The sequence below is a fragment of the Ambystoma mexicanum genome, chromosome 1q (assembly GCF_040938575.1).
Source record: "Ambystoma mexicanum isolate Mex_15411 chromosome 1q, UKY_AmexF1_1, whole genome shotgun sequence".
In the NCBI taxonomy this organism is placed as follows: domain Eukaryota; kingdom Metazoa; phylum Chordata; class Amphibia; order Caudata; family Ambystomatidae; genus Ambystoma; species Ambystoma mexicanum.
Window position 1 is genome coordinate 1,302,997,282 of NC_090922.1, and position 17,601 is coordinate 1,303,014,882.

At 45.7% G+C, this 17,601-nt stretch overlaps 1 protein-coding gene across 12 annotated transcripts in view; it reads left to right on the plus strand.

The window, feature by feature from the left end:
• The window catches only part of CYB5RL (cytochrome b5 reductase like), a 225,896-nt gene extending 208,573 nt beyond the window's left edge, over positions 1 to 17,323 (plus strand). For all 12 annotated transcript variants that reach the window (XM_069642144.1, XM_069642137.1, XM_069642140.1 and 9 more), the window contains one exon: positions 16,514 to 17,323. In XM_069642144.1, coding sequence (XP_069498245.1) covers positions 16,514 to 16,717 — 204 coding nt within the window. In that variant the 3' untranslated portion in view covers positions 16,718 to 17,323. The remainder of the gene's footprint in view (positions 1 to 16,513) is intronic.
• The last annotated feature ends 278 nt before the right edge of the window (positions 17,324 to 17,601 follow it).

Consider the following 17,601-nt stretch of genomic DNA (forward strand, 5'->3'; position numbering starts at 1 on the left):
TTCCCCTCTGCTTTTAAACAGGCATCTATTGGTATTTGTATTTATTTGGTTTATATAGCGCTTTACACCAAAGCGCTGAACATGAGAACAAGAACGGTACAATAAAATTAAATTAACATTAATAGCACAGCATATATTTGTGGTTACAATAACCTTTGTTAACCAGTCAAAAAGAGATAGAATTGCAGAGAGACCCGAAAGGATGAATAAACAGTGATGGTACGAAGAGAGAGTGGGAGAGCATTCCAGTGTAAAGGTGCCAAAAGAGAGAGTGAACAGAAACGAGCACAGGGTGGACGAGGAACCATAAGAAGGCAAAGAGAAGAAGAACAAAGTGAACGAGAAGGAGAGTAAAATGAGATAAGAGAAGAAAGGTAAGGCGTTGCAAGGCCATAGAGGGATGTAAAAATTAAATATAGAAATAACATTTCTAAACATTGATGAAAAGAGAGTAATCCTAGATCAGCCAAAGAAAATGAAATAGAATCACGAGGAGCAAGAAGACAGACTACACACATTGAAGCATTAAATACAGATTTCAGAAGAGCAAGATGAGATGAAGGAAGTATAAAGGGTTCGGAAGAGCAATAGAAAATAGAATAATTCTTACTGATCCTTAAAAACCCTTCCCAAGATCCTTCCTCTCTTCTGCCTTTCCTTTCCAAACTTCTTCAACGTGCACTCTATCTCAAATCTTGCTGCATGTCATTTTGAATGCTCTTCTTCACCTTCATCAATTAGGGATTATACTGCTTCACTCTACAGAAACAGCCCTTCTTGCTGTTACTCTCGTCTCACAGCTCACTATTTTATGTTATGTTAATTGGCTTTTATACTGGGTGCATCACCACCGTAGTAGTATCTTCTCGTCCATCTTGTTTTCTCTGTGACTTTTGGCACGGTGGATCACTATTCTTCTCTCCTCTCTATCTACTCTTTGTTTCCATGGTTCTGTCTTGAAATGGTTTGCTTCCTACCTTTCTGCATGCACTTTGTCAGTAATCTTCAGCTTAATCAATATTTGTCTACTTTTCCACTCACGTATGGAGACCCTCAGGTCTCTGCGTTAGGGCCTTTACTCTTGTCTGTCTATACAAGTCGCCTCACCTCCATTATTTCTTCTTCCAGAGTCTCCCATCACCTCTATGCGGACAAATTTAAAAAGTTTCTTTCCTTCTATTCCTTTTTTTTTATACTGTAATCTAGTCTCTTTGCTTGCCTTCTTTTCATCCACTCTTGGATGGCCTCCCATTATCTTCACTTAAATCCTTCTAAAACTGAGGTAATTTATTTCCTTGCCTCTACTATCCCCGTCCTCTTTCTCCTTCGATTTTCTTTCCCCCTCTACCATGCTCCCCCTCTACCATTGCTCTTTTGTCTTCTGCCCGGATTCTATGTGTAATTCTTAATTCTTCTCTATCTTTTTCACATATTTCACCCATATGCAAGTCCCGCCCGTTTCTCACAACTCATACTACTAAGATCTTGCGTTCTTCCATGGTGTTCTCTCAACTTTTCTACTGTTTATATCTTCTATTTGATGTGCCTACTTCTAGATTTATTCCTCTTCATTCTATCTATACCTCCTCTATATTTCTCCTTTTTACTTTCTCCTAGGGACACTAATTGGCCCGCTCTACTCTCTCTCTCTCTCTGCTGGCTTACTTTCGACTCTTGCTTACTTTACCAATTTCTTTGCATAGTCTTTAAATGTCTGAACGATCTTGGCCCTTCCTGCCTATCCTCGTTAATTTCTTTCCATACTCCTACTTGTTCACTTAGATCTGAATCTTAGTTTCTTCTCTCAGCTCCACGCCTCCCATGCACACCTTCCAGATTCTGGCCCTTCTCTCTACTAGCCCCCGAGTTTGGGAATGACCTTCCCCTTTTTCTTCGTTGTATAGCTTTCATGCCCTGGCTGGGGGTTCGGACATAGGGTTTAACAGCCCGTCAGCCCGATCTTTGGTAGACCGAGCTATGCTAAGGCCTCAGCTCAGACTGCGTGCCGTTAAACCCCATGTCCGCCCCCCAACTGGGGTTTGAAAGCCATATGCACCCTGGAATTTACAGAGGTGCGGATTTTCTTTATTTTTCCTCTGCCGGGAGATGAGTTCTGTGCAAACCCATCTCCCGTTGGAGAAAAGAAATGCTAAATAATGGCCGCCGCCACTGAAATGGAAACAGGACTACGTCTCTTTTCAGAGGACGGCGGCCATTGAAAACATGTTCCAAAATGGCCGCCATCATCCGAAAAGAGACATAGTCCCTTTTCTATTTCGATGGTGGTGGCCAGATGGGCAAAGCATCGTGGACAGGAGCAGAAGTTTACGGTTCCGCAGGTACGTTGAGGTGGGGGAAAGGGAATTGGGGTTTTCTAATGCGGGGAGGCAACAGGGATAGCCTCCCTGTTGCCTCCCCGTTGCCTCGCCATGTTAGAAAAAAAAAAGGGAAAAAAGTGCCACCTGGGTGGCTAACAGTGGGTAGGGATTGTGTTCCAGCAGCCTGATTGGTTGTGCGCCCTTCACCGGGTGTAAATATTTCTTCTTTACTTCACTTTGAAGATCGTCTTAAGGAACACCTTCTTTCTTCCTCACCCTTCTGAGTTATGTATTATCATTTATTGTACAGCCTTTTATGCTTGTACAGCACTTTGGTTAAGGTGCTGCATAAATCAAATAAAATACAAATGTAAAGTAGCTCTTAATACATCAAAAGGGACTTATGTCCAAAGAAGACCTGTACATGTAAGCTGAATGTAAACCTATGTTGAACCCAAGATCACCCAGGGCAAGGTTATTGCAGTGCATGCTTATAGGGGTAGAAGGCTGTATTGTCCTAGAAGACCCCAGGCCCAGGGCAAGAAGGAACCTGCATCCAACACCACCATAGCCATCCCCACAAAAGCTTTTAGCAGGCCTCAAGAACTTCTAGCCAGCCCAATCCAGGGCATTACTCCCAGAGAACAACAGTTCAAAACTCGTCGTCATTGAAGTGTCATTATTCCACACAGGTTTCTATGGAATCTAGCCATTAATAGCATAGGGAGTTAGTAGAAGTGAATTTACTGTCCAATTCCTTTTGCAATGTTTCCACAAACCCATTATAACAATGACATCAAGGCATTACTGAAGGTCTCAAAGGCACACTGGCATCATACTCTATGATGTTGAGACATAGCACAAGCACTTATCTCTTCCAGAATCCCTCAGCGAGACATCCCCTATCCAGATTCCATAGAAATCGTGAACATTGCTCTTTATCTTATCTTATCGTAACAAATTTTATAGAGCGCAACATAAGCCTGAAGACATCTTGGCGCTAGCGAGAGGTAAGGATCAAGTTTGCATTCAAGTAGCTCTAAATGTATTACTGCAAAATCTAGAGAAATTTCCGGATCGAAGATACGCGGACTCTTTTTTACGTTTTCGGCTAAATCTACTTCCTACAATGGATAAACTTGCAACTTATAATAATCGTCCTAACCTAACTAGGGTATGTAGTCATTGTAAACTTGCTGATAGCATCGAAACTACAAGACATCTCATGAAAGCTATGAAAACCATCCTCTTCACATAAGGTCCCTCGCAACACCATGATTGCCAATCAAATGTCTGTAATGTAATGACCAGAAATGCATGAGCTGTGATGACTATTATGTTTGTAGCAATCATAATGTGCCATTGACTGCTACCATTCCTGTACCCCTGTAACTAATCTCCTGCAAGTAACAGCGCCACAATGCCCCTGGGCTGTCTGCGCGCTATATAAATGTAAATAAATAAATAGACTGCTTATGATTAGCTGACATGAGGATTTGATATCTGTATAAACATTTTCGTTATTTCTCTTCATTAACTAAAGTGCAATTATGGTCGGCATTATTTAATGCTTCTAAAACCTCACTCGTAATTGGTATCATACAATGTTTAACAGAATTGCATTTATTTCCATTGTAACATTTGTCTCCTGAACATATTCATTAATGTTCCTGTAACCATTCTATCTGTAATTATTTGTTTCCTTTTGATTCTCTCTAACATCTATTATGATTATGTTGGTCTCGACCTATATTACTAAATCCAAACTGTTACTTTTACTCTAAGCTAACACCAAGCCTATTTGCTACTCACATTGAATTAACTTTATTCTGATGTCATTTCTTAAATAGCTATTAGAAGGTAAATGATTGATTGTACTTTCCGTTTTCTTTTGACAAAAAACATTTGAAGAAAGTCTACTTGAAATATTGAGATTAGAACCGACTTATGTTTGGAAAATTGGTATATAATTGTTTGGAGCGCATGGTATCTAATCTGTAAAATTGTTGAAAAAGGAAAAAAAAACGAAATTTATTGAAACAAGATAATTGTAACTTTATAATTGAAAAGTTGATAATTCAACTAAACCAATTTTATATAAATCAAAAAGAAGTTTGCAGAATTAAAACAGGAATGTCTTAAGAGCATGGCGCAAAACCATGTGGGACTCGGTGCTGCAGAGCAGAAAAGGAAGTTGGTTTCAGGCTCTAGCGGCCGCCACGAGAATGCACAGCCACCAGTACGGGAGAGCCTGAATCTTGGAGGTTGTAAGATCCTGGGACTGAAGGGGTCGAGCAGGAGTGTACAAAACAAATTTGTTCTGAAGAAACTCTGCACCCAAACCATGAATAGCCCTATGCGCAATACAGTGTGCCTTGAACCTAACACGCTGCTCGACAGGGAGCCAGTGAAGTTGTCGCAGCAGCAGAGTCATGTGGTCCCCCCAAGGGGGCTGAGGAATAGCCCTAGCAGCCGCATTCTGTAAGAGCTGAAGGCGGCGCAGAAGATATTTAGGGAGAGCCAATTAGAGGGCATTACAGTAATCAATGTTACTGATAACTAAGGCAGATACAACCGGTGCATGGACCTTAGCCGGGTTAATCGGGAGAACCTTGCGCAATGTACGTAGTTTGAATAAGACTTTTGACATACAGAGGAAACCTATCAGCCATGGACAGAGAAGCCGAAAGCTTGACACCCAGATCTTTTTTTTTTTCAATCTTTCTTTATTAATTTCATATACATCCAAAACACAACTTGACAACCCTTCACCCCCTAATCCCCGCTCATCCCACCTCCCTCCCTCCCAACAAACCCGTCCTGCAACGTCACAAAGTCTGATTCCAAATATACATAGTAGGTCCAAAGAAAATCAATGCAGTCAATTGGCCAATAGTCCATTGCTTCCCTTAAATTCATGATTCCGAGGGCTGCGAGGCCCATCTCCAGTAGATCACAACCGCCCAGCCGGCCTCATGCTCTAATGGGTAGACCCAGTGTCCATTTCCACCAGATACTGCCGAAATGGAGGCCAGTAATCAAAAGGGCGGCTTGTAGCTGGCCTTGTTGTAGCATATCTAGTTTCTCTCTGTTCACACGTTTTCATGCACTCAAGCCAAGCAGTGAAAGTCGGGGGGGTTTCCTTTGCCCCATTTCTTGGCCACCAGGTGCCTAGCCACTCCCGATGCCATGCTTAACAATTTCTGTTCCGTGCGGGTCCCCCCCTCTATCAAGGCCAACAGCCACACCTCTGATGTGTATACCCTCGGTGTTAATAGCATTGCACTCATTGCCTCTTCGATCTTGCTCCAGAACAGTCTAATGTGTGGGCAGCTCCAAACTACATGAAAAAAATCAGCAGGCTCCCCTCCACATCTCCTACACCTTCGGGGATCTATCGGTATAGATACTACTCAGCTTCAATGGGGAATAGTAGACTTAATGCAAAAAATTAAAATGGGCCAGTCTGAATCTGGCATTCAGCGATATTTCCCGAGTTTGGCTACATATACGCTTCCATTGTGCATCGGTCAAATCATATCCCATGGAAGTTGCCCAAGTCCTCCTGTAAACAGTATGTCCTACAATCGTAGCATTCCGGATCCCCTTGTAAATGGAAGAGACTAATTTACTGGAAGTCGGGGGCGTAACAATAAACTGTTGTACCAAGTTGAGAACTGGGACCCTCAGGAATTTGGGCCACCTAGTTTTTAATATCCCTCTGAGTCTGTAATACAAAAACAGGGTCACTGCATTGTGCTCAACCCTTTCCCGTAATTCCTCCCATAAAACTGCCCGTCCAGTATCATGTCCCCTAGCACTTGCACCCTGAGCCTGCGAAATTGCTCCTCGAATACTCTTTCATGTGTGAGTGGTATGCCTATAATTTTATACATTGGCCGGTCTGGATGAAAGCAGGGCGTGACACCTAATAGGCGACACACACGCTCCCGTGCTCTGCAAGTCACATATATTGCCTGGACCTCACCCCTTGATGCAGCGTCTCTATTCCCCCATAGCATTCCTAGCAAATTGTTCAGGTAGGAAACCGTTTTCGCCGCCATGTCATGCGGCTGAGCCGAGTTCGGATATCCCCAACCCATTACATAATACAACTGCGCTGCCAGATATTACCAATGCATGTCCGGGACCTCCAGACCGCCCTGCTCATAGGCCAACATCAAAGTGTCGTATGCGATACGTGCCTGCTTACCAGCACATATCAACCTGTCCTGGTACGGGTCCAAAAAGAGGCAGGGGGCCAAATGGGGACATTGTTGAAAACATATAGTAATTTGGGTAGAACGACCATCTTACCCAAAGCTAAACGTGCTGTCTGTGAAATGGGGAGGAGGATCCACAACTCCACTTTCTGCTCTAACCCCTCGAGTACTTTGATATAATTATCCCTGTACAGTGATTTAACTTTCCTGGAAACTGAAATACTGAGATACCGTATTCCATCTGGGCACCAACGGAAACCCCAGCCTATATCGCCTTGCAGTACCCCCGGAGTCGGAGGGAGAATCTCAGATTTGTTCTAATTAATGTTTAGGCCCGACAGTTCCCCAAACCTCATCACCTCCTGCATTAATGGAGCCAGATTTTGATTGGGATGTTTGACATATAAAAGGATGTTGTCCGCATAAAGCGATATTATCGCTCAATGTGCATTCACGCAGATGCCACGATGGGAGTGCAGCTCCCGAACATGGCACGCCAGAGGCTCCATAGCCAAGGCAAATAAGAGTGGGGAAAAAGGGCACCCCTGTCTCGTGCCAAGAGTAGGATAAAAGAACTCAGAGGTCACCCCGCTTGTATACACAGCGGCGCGCATAGCAGTATAAAGCAGCCGAATCCAGCTAATATAGGTAAGGACAAACCACAAACGCATCAGCACCTCGAAGAGAAAGGGCCATTCAACCGAATCAAATGCCTTTTCGGCATTGAGCGCCAACAGCGCTATGGGGACCTCAAGGTTGACGGGTTCCATGTAATAATGTCGCCACAAAAATCTCGCCATGCAAAAATATCGCCGATAAAAAAGGGCCGTTTTTTGAGGCAACATTATTGCATGGAACATGCGGGGGACACCCCCGCAACCCCCAAACATTTTTTTTTGCCCCTGTCCCCATATATCTGGTCACCCATATAATATCGCCGCAACCTTTTCCCGGCGATATTATTTACGGATATATATGGGGATAACATTACCTGATACCGGTTGACGTTGTGCATCAGGGTAAATAACCGCCTTAAGTTGTACTGGGTAGACCGACCTGGTATAAAGCCTGCCTGGTCAGGAAGGACCAATGCTGGCATGTGTGGCAATATACGATTAGTTAATATTTTGGCAGAAAAGTTGTTGTCTGTATTAATTAAGGACAGTGGTCTATAGGACGCTAACTGTCGGGGATCCTTCCCTGGCCGATCTTGTCGACTCCGGAAGTGTACCCCCAGATAATGCTTCCGCATACATTTCCAGTAGATGGGGTGCTACAATGTCAATATATGCCTCATAAAATTCAGCTGTGATCCCATCCGACCCCGGCGCCTTGCCGTTGGGGAGAGATTTTATAGCTTCCCGAATCTCCTCCTCGGTAATGGGAGAATTTAGCGCGCCACCTTGCTCACTGTCCAGCCACCCCAGCGCCACCTTGTCAAGGTATTCTACCAGTTTATCCCGCTCGCCAACCAACCGTGAAGTATATAGCTGCGCATAGTAATTACAAAACTCCATATTTATCCCGTGTAAGTCTCTAACCACCTCACCATTTGCCCCCATGATCTCAGCTATAGGAGCAATTTGTTTTTCCTTTCTAATGGCCCACGCCAAAGTTCTGCTCGGGCAATCCCCCTCCCCGTACCTCACTGCCATCACAGGATCTCCCATATATCGTTCCTCGTTTGAGGCCAGCTGTTGGTATTCCTCCCTACGTGCTCTCAGTTCGCTCTGTATCGCTGGGTCATCGGGGGCGCTCAGTTGGATTTTCAAGTCCCGAATAATGCCTTCTAACTTCCTCATGGACCCCCGCAGCGCCTTTAAGATCCCTCCCTCTCTCGATATGCAGCATCCCCTGACATACACCTTGAATGCCTCCCATATCGCACTTTGGCTCGGTCCCGAACCAGTGTTGGCTTGAAAGTATATTTGAATATCTTGTTCTATGCCAGCCTGAAAGGCCACGTCTTCCAGGGATGCAGCCCTGAAACGCCATTGAGGTGGGGATGAGGAGTCCACAATGTTGTTAATATGGACTAGGACAGGGGAATGGTCGGAGAGTGTGCGCGGAAGTATCCTGGCTCCCACAACGTCCCTGGCAATGGAGATAGAAGCCATGATATAGTCAATCCTGGATGAGCTGTTGTGGACCCCTGAGTAAAAGGTGTATTCTCTAACCGTAGGGTGCTCTTCCTGCCACAGGTCCCGAAGATTATGGTATGCGGCTATAGAGGACCATGCCCTAGCTGCCAGCGGAAGTGTCCGCAGTAGTGTAGCTGATCTATCCAGATCAAGCGTAAGGGCTACATTGAAGTCGCCCGCTCAGAGAACTTCATAAACTGGGAATTTATGAATATGCCTAGCACATTGGTGAAAGAAATCTGGGTCGTCTACATTAGGGGCATATATATTTATGAGTAGAATTCTCATACCATGTATTTCTCCCGCCAGAAGAATATAACGGCCTTCATCATCCACAATCTTTTCATGCAGTCGGAACTGTAAAGACCCATGTATGTATACCGCTACCCCTCTAGCATGTGAGGAAAAGGATGAACAATATCTATGTATGCCCCAGCCTGCCAGTCTAGGGAGCTGTGCACCCCTAGCCAAGTGAGTTTCCTGTAGACAGAGCAGGTTGACCTTATGCATCCTACTGAAGTTAGCTATGAGACGAGTGTTCTTTTGATTCATAAATCTTCTCAGATTCCACGTCATTATTGTAAACTGCCCCCTGTGTCCGTCACTCATCCCCTGCACGGACATGGAGTATAGAGTGCTGAGCAACACTTCATCACGCTGACTGCATTATGCACAAAGTTAAGGGACCAGGACCCACCGCATTTAGTACTCATACTAGTACATATGCAGAATGATTCATTAACCCCACCCAACCCATGCCCAATTAACTGTAAACATCCCACCTCTCTCTCTCCCCCACACCCCTCTCCCACCCACGCCAGAAACCACAACCTACCGGCTCCTTGCCCCCCCCCCCACAATTCTACCCCAAATCCAACCATACTAGGAGAACTTAACCTCAACTAAACAATTCTGCAAACCTGCGGCTGTCTGGGCTTCTGAGGGCAGCTCTAGCACTCCTAATGACAACAGCTGATTCAGTAGACTCCCCCATCCCTTCCTCCCCCATATCCCTTGCATCAACATGTAGGAGCTTCATCCCAGGCTTCAAACGCCCTCCCTAAAAGGATATCAATGTTGGTTCAAGAAGGATGCCGAGGCGAGCCCCCGCTTCAGGTAGATTCCTGGCGAACTGCTCTGCCGCATCAGGAGCCTTAAAAAAAACTGCTGCCGGGTACATCATGGAGTATTTCACCCCTTTACTCTTTAGGATACTCTTAGCTGCTTGAAAAGTCTTCCTTTGTTCCTGGATGGCCAGACTAAAGTCAGGAAACAGTTGTATGATGTGGCCCTCCCATTTTAACTCCTTCTTCTCCCTAGCCGCCCACAGTATGGCATCTCTATCCCGATAACAAAAAATCCTGGCGATGATAGGGCGTTCTGGGGCGCCCGGCGGTGGCCTCGAGGCCAAAGAGCGATGAGCCCGCTCTATCCAGTACCTGGCAGAAAGAGGCGGGTTATCCAGCACATCCACCAGCAGCTGCTCTACAAACTTTTCCATGTTGTCTATATTGGTCGACTCCGACACGCCCATGATCCTTATGTTGTTCCTCCTTGAGCGCTCCTCCAAATCTTCATTCTTCGCAGCTATTTTCTTGACGAGTTGCTGAAGGGCCGATACCTCACGTTGCAGCGAGGTGACGTTATCCTCAGTGGTTCCAATCCTTAGCTCCGCCTCTTCCATGCGCCCGCATAGTTTTTCTATCTGCACTGCTGAGACATCTACTTTATATGTGAGGGCATCTATTTTGATCCTAAGTGTGTCCGTGCTGCCTTTCAGCGCCAGCAGCGTCTTGTTTAAAGCTGCAATGTCCACCTGTTCCGCAGGTGGTGTCTGCGAGAGCGTAGCCTGGGACCGGCCCTGGTCCGAATGGGTAAACTGTTCCATCCTCGCCTGCCTCTTCTGATTTCCCATAGAGCCGATTGTAAAGGGATACGGAGCCGGGTGTTCCTGCTCCAAGGATGTTAACTGACGCACAGGCACCCAAACAGTCCAGGGCGAGCCGCCCCCCATGTAGCTCCCTAGTGGTTCCAAAGAATCAGCAGACTAGTGCTGCAGGCCACAGAGGTTCACTTCCACAGTTTAAGTATAATCAGCAGGAGCTACAGCTAGATGTCATGCAGATCCGGGTGCAGGCGGGCAGTGTAGCAGGGGGTACACTCCTTTGAGGCCAATTAGGAAGTCTATGATGCCTGAGGTGCGTATTCGGGAGCACAACTGCAGCCCAAAAAACAACCAGCCTGGTTATGCCCTGGTGAACAGGAACAGCCGCAGTCCCGGCAGCTACGCCCTACAAGCTATGCCAAGGGCTAACAGCTGGGGTGCACCACACATGTCTCACAAAAAAAAGCACCCTGGAGCCCCAGGATGCAGTTATGAGCATTTGTTTCTTTTTCCTTTCCTCCCTTAAAAAAAAAGGAAGAAAAAAGGGATCAGCTCAACTTCCGTTTCAGCGCGGGGCCTGAGTCCACAGCCACCTAGACAGACTCCAGTAGGGAGCTGCACCTCCGGGGGCAATCACACCAAGACCGGCCCGGTCGGCTCCGCAAAGCAGAGGCAGCCAGCCCGGCGCACACAGCCACACGAGTCAGCCCGCCACGGACCGCACACCCACGTGCGGTGAACGGCAGCCCGGCCGGGCAAAAAAAAAGGCACTAGGGTCCACGTCCGGTTCACCGCAGCAAGATCGCTGGTGCTGCACAGGCACCCACCACACCAGCAGCAGCGGCCAAGCCCCGTTGACACACCTGGCCACAAGTCCGGCTCGCTCCAACAGCTCGCCTCGTTCAGCTTCGGTCCCGGCCGCCGATCAAGCAAAACCACCGCCACAAGCACCAGGCAGTCGGCCGCTCCTCGCACGAGGAGTCGCCCCTCCCCCACTCTCCTTGGTCCGTTCGCCGGGCCCTCTTGTATATTACACTGTAGAATGCAATACACGGGCTCACAGGATCATCCGGGGATGCCCACTAGTATGCAGACCCCGCCAGCATTCGTCAGGGACTCGGGGACTTGGAAGCCAGGATAATAAGAGGATTTACTTTCCAACCATTACCGGAGCCTCTCAGGCAGCGGCCATCTTGGACTGCTGTGCAACAGCGCCCCCGACACCCAGATCTTTGACCGATGAAACTGATTGGGGGAAAGGACCAAGACTCACTAGCCAGAACTCCAGGGTCCAATACAGAGATGGAGTAGCAGAGCCCACCACCAATACCTCTGTTTTTCCACCGTTGAGCTTGAGCCAGATTCTTGCCATCTACTCACCAATAGCTAGCAAGCACTTCTTCAGTTGGGCAGCCGATTCTGAATTGGAGATATTCAGCCGTACAAAGATCTGGGTATCATTGGCATAAGAGTAGTACAGCAAGCCAAAAGTGTGAATTATAGCCAGAAGAGGACGGATATAAAGATTAAACAGAATAGGAGAGAGAGAAGAACCCTGAGGAACACCACAGAACAAAGATGTAGCTCGAAAGCAAAAAGGGGGCATAGACACAGACTGATTACGACCAGATAGAAAGGAGGAGAACCAAGCCAGTACATGGCTGGAGAAACCCGCGGTGGAGAGCCGAGAGATCAGGGTAGGGTGGTCGATGCTATCAAACGCTGCTGATAAATCAAGCAGGTGAGTCAAATCATCCAGCACGGAAACCAGGACTGACTCTGTTCCTCTTTACAAATACCACTTAACAACCTACCCAAATAAATATATAATGACACCCACACATTTCCATGTGCAATCAGTTGTTTAAGGCACATGGTGGAGTTATACTCCGACCTACACTTCTGTGTTTAAAGAATTCCAATATTGCACACGACCACACAGAAACACACAGCCACGCAGTAACACATTAATGTTAATTAAAAGAGCTGTACAGTTACACTACTATGATACAATTAGCCTCTGTATAGTTTGACCCCATCACCGCACACCACTTCACTGCCAAAAAAGAACAAAATCAGCAGTATTATCACTGGCGGAAATACCACTGATGCTAATTCAACCAAAATCCCCATGGAGTTCTATGGGGACTAACAGTGCCCTACCACCACTGGTGGTAGTAACGGTAATCTAATTTGATGGACGTTCTGTGGGTTTACTGCCAAACTCGTAATGACCCCAATGACATGATATGACATTTTACTTTGAATGGTTGTGTCACAAACGTCGGTTATATCCTCTTCTTCAGACGTTAAAGCAGATTCTCCCCCTTCCCCCAACTCCTCACCTTCCACCACCTTCTTGGGTTTTCCTTCCTTGCGTCGTGAAGGCTTCTCCTTTTTTTTTATGGAGATAAGGACACCCTCAATAGGATGCCACCGTGCCACTAAGATAGGGGCAGCGGGGGCAATCCCACCGGGAGTGCCACCTAGGAGAAAAAGCCAAAGGCACAAAAAACCCCTAAAGACTTCCTTCTGGTAGAATTGACGAAGCGGGCAGATGCGCTGAAGAAAGGTAGGTGATGGATGAGCAGTCCAACCAACCGGCACAGGTTAGGAACCAGAAAGTCCAGCGAGGTACAAGGGGATGCAGGCACGGGTCAGGAAAGCAGCAGATCCAACAAGGTACAAGGGAGTAGCAAAGGCAGTCCGGTAAGCAGGCATGGGTCAGGTAAGCAGCAGATCCAACAAGGTATAAGGGAGTAGCAAAGGCAGACCGGTAGCAGGCCAAGGTTGAAAGAAAACAACGAAGAATAGAAGGAAACAGGCGAGGAAGGAAAGAAAAGGAAAAAGGAGCTAGGACAGGCAGAGGACAGGAGACGGAGGAGAAAAAGAGGAAAGGAAAGGCAGGAAGCGAAACGGGAGGAGGAGGGAAGAAAGAATTAACTAACGGGAAACAAGGGAGTGGCAGAAAGCAAAACTCAGCAAAGCAAGGGTGCCGAAAATATGCTAAAACGAGCTGATAGCGGGAAACAACAATGGGAGCGGCAGCAACACAGGAAGGGACCCGGAACGTTGCAACGCGTACGTAACCCGGAAACGATGATCTTTATACTTCCGGCCACGTACGCGCGCAACGTCTAGGACGGCGCAGGGATCAGCCGAGCATGGAAATCAATGACGGATTGTCGCGCCAGCGATCCCGCGCCAGCGATTCCATACCCGCCATCCCTGTCGCGATGTGACAGTTTGCTCCTTTAAATGTGGGCTCGCACACATCCACACACATGAAGTCGTTTTATACTGTATACTTTCCATTGCAGTCACATTCATTAAAGATACAAACACCTTTTCTGTGATGCTGATGTAACACACCCAGCTCCTTGTACTGATAAAACCCTCTAGCTCACATGCACCTATCTCCACTTCATTGGTATAATCTCTTTCAGCTCGCCTGTAAATGTATACTATGTAATCACAAATTAACACTTACTCTCTCTCTCGGCAGGGTGGCACTGGCCACCGCGCATGTCTCAAATGCATAGCCCTAGAACTCAGCATCAATCATGATGCTTCCTTTACAGTAGCAAGTGAGATATTCAGTTAATGTACTTAATTTGTACATCAAAGGAGCAACTGTTCAGATGAAACTGCCATGTCATTGGGGTTATTAAGAGTTTAGCAGTAAACCCACTGAACATCGGCCAAATTAGATTACCGTTACCACCACTTGGTCCAGCGGAATTCCTGCAAGATTACAAGTGGTGGTAGGGCGCTGTTAGTCCCCATAGGATTCCATGGGGATTTTGGCGGAATTACCACCAGCGGTATTTCTGCATGTGGTAATACTGATGATTTTGCTGTTATTTGGCAGTGCGGTGGAGGATTTGCCTCCATCTTTTTGTTGTAGGTTTTTCCTTCTTACCTCCAGAGTTGTAGTTCAGTGGTGCGGGAATGCAACAGTAATATGGTGGTAACAGAATTACCACTGGATTGCTGCTGATTTTTCACGCCCCGTCGACCTCGTAATGAGCCCTATTGTCCCTTAGATAGCTGAACACATGCTCTCAGAATTATCCTGAATATTCAGAATGATCATTTAAAACATTTGAATATCACAAGTTCTAAGGCGACAAAGGTGCGGCTGGGAGACCCTGCAGGGAATCAGCACGACAACACAGCTATCCTTCTTTAAATGTGTTCACATTTCTTTTGACTCGTTCGTCTCACAGCTTAGCCCAAGTGTCCTTCTGAAACAACTTAGTGGACAAAATGAAACTTGAAAGTGAATTAAATTGATTCAATAGAAATATACAAGGAAGTTAAATACAGAGCAATGTTTAGAACAAAAGGCAAAACATGCTTTTATGGGAGACGCGACTATGACTTTAGGGAGAGAGAGTAGGGATCCCACAAAATGCGGGGACAGTACCTACTCTTCCAGGGGTTCTTTGTATTTATTCTTGTAAAGGTCTTGGGCCTTTCTGTTTTTTTGTTTTTTCTCCACTTCTTGCAACATATTCTATTTGGTTGTCCTGATTTAAAAAACATTAAGTATGAGAGTGCCCATTTTGTGAGGAATATTAATGAGGCCCAGTAGCTGCCACCTCTGAAAAAATCTATCACCTTTGATAACTTTGTGTATCAGACACTTTGTATGATAATTAACCCGCTCTATGAATTGCTGTCCGTTTTTAGGACACAATTCATTTCATGTGTATCATTTTTCTTAAGGACCCAAAACGGGACTATGTCAAACTTGAAAGAAAAATATCACTTCATGCATGTGGTTGCCATTTTGATTTTATTGTAGTGAATAAGAACCTTCTTGCTGGTTATGCCATTTGATTGGGAGCTTGTCTTCATGCATAGCCGAAGGTTGGTGATTACTTTAAATCCTTCCAGCCATCACCCTTCAGTTTGCATAAAGTCATCCCGAGTGAGATGGATCCTGATCCTGCTGGGCCTAGCAACTCAAGCACCACCTCACCGATGATGCCACAAAAGCCTGAAACATGTCTGGGGTAGCTTGTGGTTGCGCACAGAAGGGATGTGTCCTAGCAGTTCGGGCTGGACTCCCACTTTTGGGGTGGGACCAATCCTGACCTGCATGGGATCTTTTCACTTCTTGAATGGTTTGACAGGCTAAGACATGATGATCCTGGAGGCTTTCCCAGAGAAATGCCCGTGCTGTGGCAGTAAGCCACGAGACTGCGGGCCAATACCGCCCCAGGTAATGCCCCCAGGGCCGTAGTTACAGGCCCGAGCGTAGCCTGTCTTACCTGAGTCCCCGGTGGGGAACGAGGGAAGCCTCCAGCCATGGGGAGGCTCGGAGCGGGGATTGCCCCGTTTCGAGCCTCCTCATTGGCTGAGGGGCTGCCACGCCCCTCGCCAGAAATAGAGTAGCCGGCACGCACGGAGTGGACGGGAATACCGTGTGGTATGGCTCGCAAATGAGCCAAACACCACACAGTATTCCTGTTCAGCCGTGCATCCCGGGTACTAATTATGATTAATACACAACCTTCCAGCCATCTTCCTTCAGTTCTGCATAAGAGCTCCTCTTCATACCTAGAATGTGTTTGCTTCACATGCATTAGTTATAGCTATTGTGTAAAAGGGGCAAAAGAACAACATTATCTAGTTGCAAGAAAACACAAGGTTATCCCAGTATTCACCCGATTCGATGAAACTGTATCTGAAGAGAATGCTTGCCACAGTTCCAATGCACCGATCATTGTTTAATATGTTCAGAAAAAGCGTTTTACACAAGTTTCTTCCGGATGATGAATTCCTTGCAAGTTATTTATTGGAACATTTCTAATGCATGTTACAGTAATTATATTTCAGGGGGCAAAGCATCTCATTTCAATCCAATCAAGAGCTCGCGCCCTTGGATGGAGATCTAGATCTTTTTCACCAGGTTCTTTTCTCCTTTTGGATTTTTAGGAAGAAACAATTGACAACCTTCCATGGAGCTATCAGGAAAAAACCCACATAGGACGCATAGATTGCGACGTCTTAAGGAGCGTGATTGACTCTTGCAGAAGGAAACCATATGTGTTGATATGCGGTTCCTTGACATTTAATGAGGACATGGTCAACTATCTGAAACGCTTAGAGTTGCAGGAGGATTCATGCTTTATTTTTTAATGCCTTACCTCAAAGTGCTATTTGATATGAATTTTATCTCAAGGTAATTTCTCATACTCGCATTGTTTGTTTTTTAAAATGTCTTTTATTGGTTAATGTGGGTCACCACTTTGTTTTCTACAGTGTTCTTCTGGGAACTGTAGCACACGATGTTCTTAAATACAAACAATGAAAAGGACAGGTTGGAAAGGATGAGAATTCAAATACGCACACCATGAAATGTATTTTTCCATCCTTTGAGTAAATCTGGAACTCATTTTTTTTGACAGTGTCCGTGTGCCGTGAAAATACAATGCTAAAATGGTCATTTTATAGCGTTCGCTTTAATGAATTTAAATGCATCCCTGACAATAATGATTATGCATTTGTGCACAAATTAATAGGTCATTTGCCCTGAGCGATTTAATTGTCTTTTCAATTGGGCGAACAGATCTTTGGCAGAAATGTATTTAGCAGAAATGTACTAATTGAATCTCGTTTTAGCTGAAAAGGTTGGTAGGGCTCCAGAGATACACGATAGGAGTCTTTTGTTTGAGAATTAAACGAGCTAACTTTAAGTGGCAGACATATCCGCGCACCCATTAAATAAAAACACAGTTAATTGAATTTTTTGATAAATGTTTTCTCCCCATGTATGCAGGGTTCCGTAGTAACCTCACCACCTCCATTTCCCTTCTGGTGGCCCCAATTCTCACATACCTACACATACAAACATACACAAACCTACAGCTCTCCAATTCCTCCCTTTTTAAATATGTAAATAGCAGGATTCTTAATGTTTCGTGTGCATGCATAAATTATTGTCCAATATCGTTAATTTATATTTTTGGACTTTAATAATACATTATTTACAAATGTTTACAACTCCTAATTGTGTAACTACA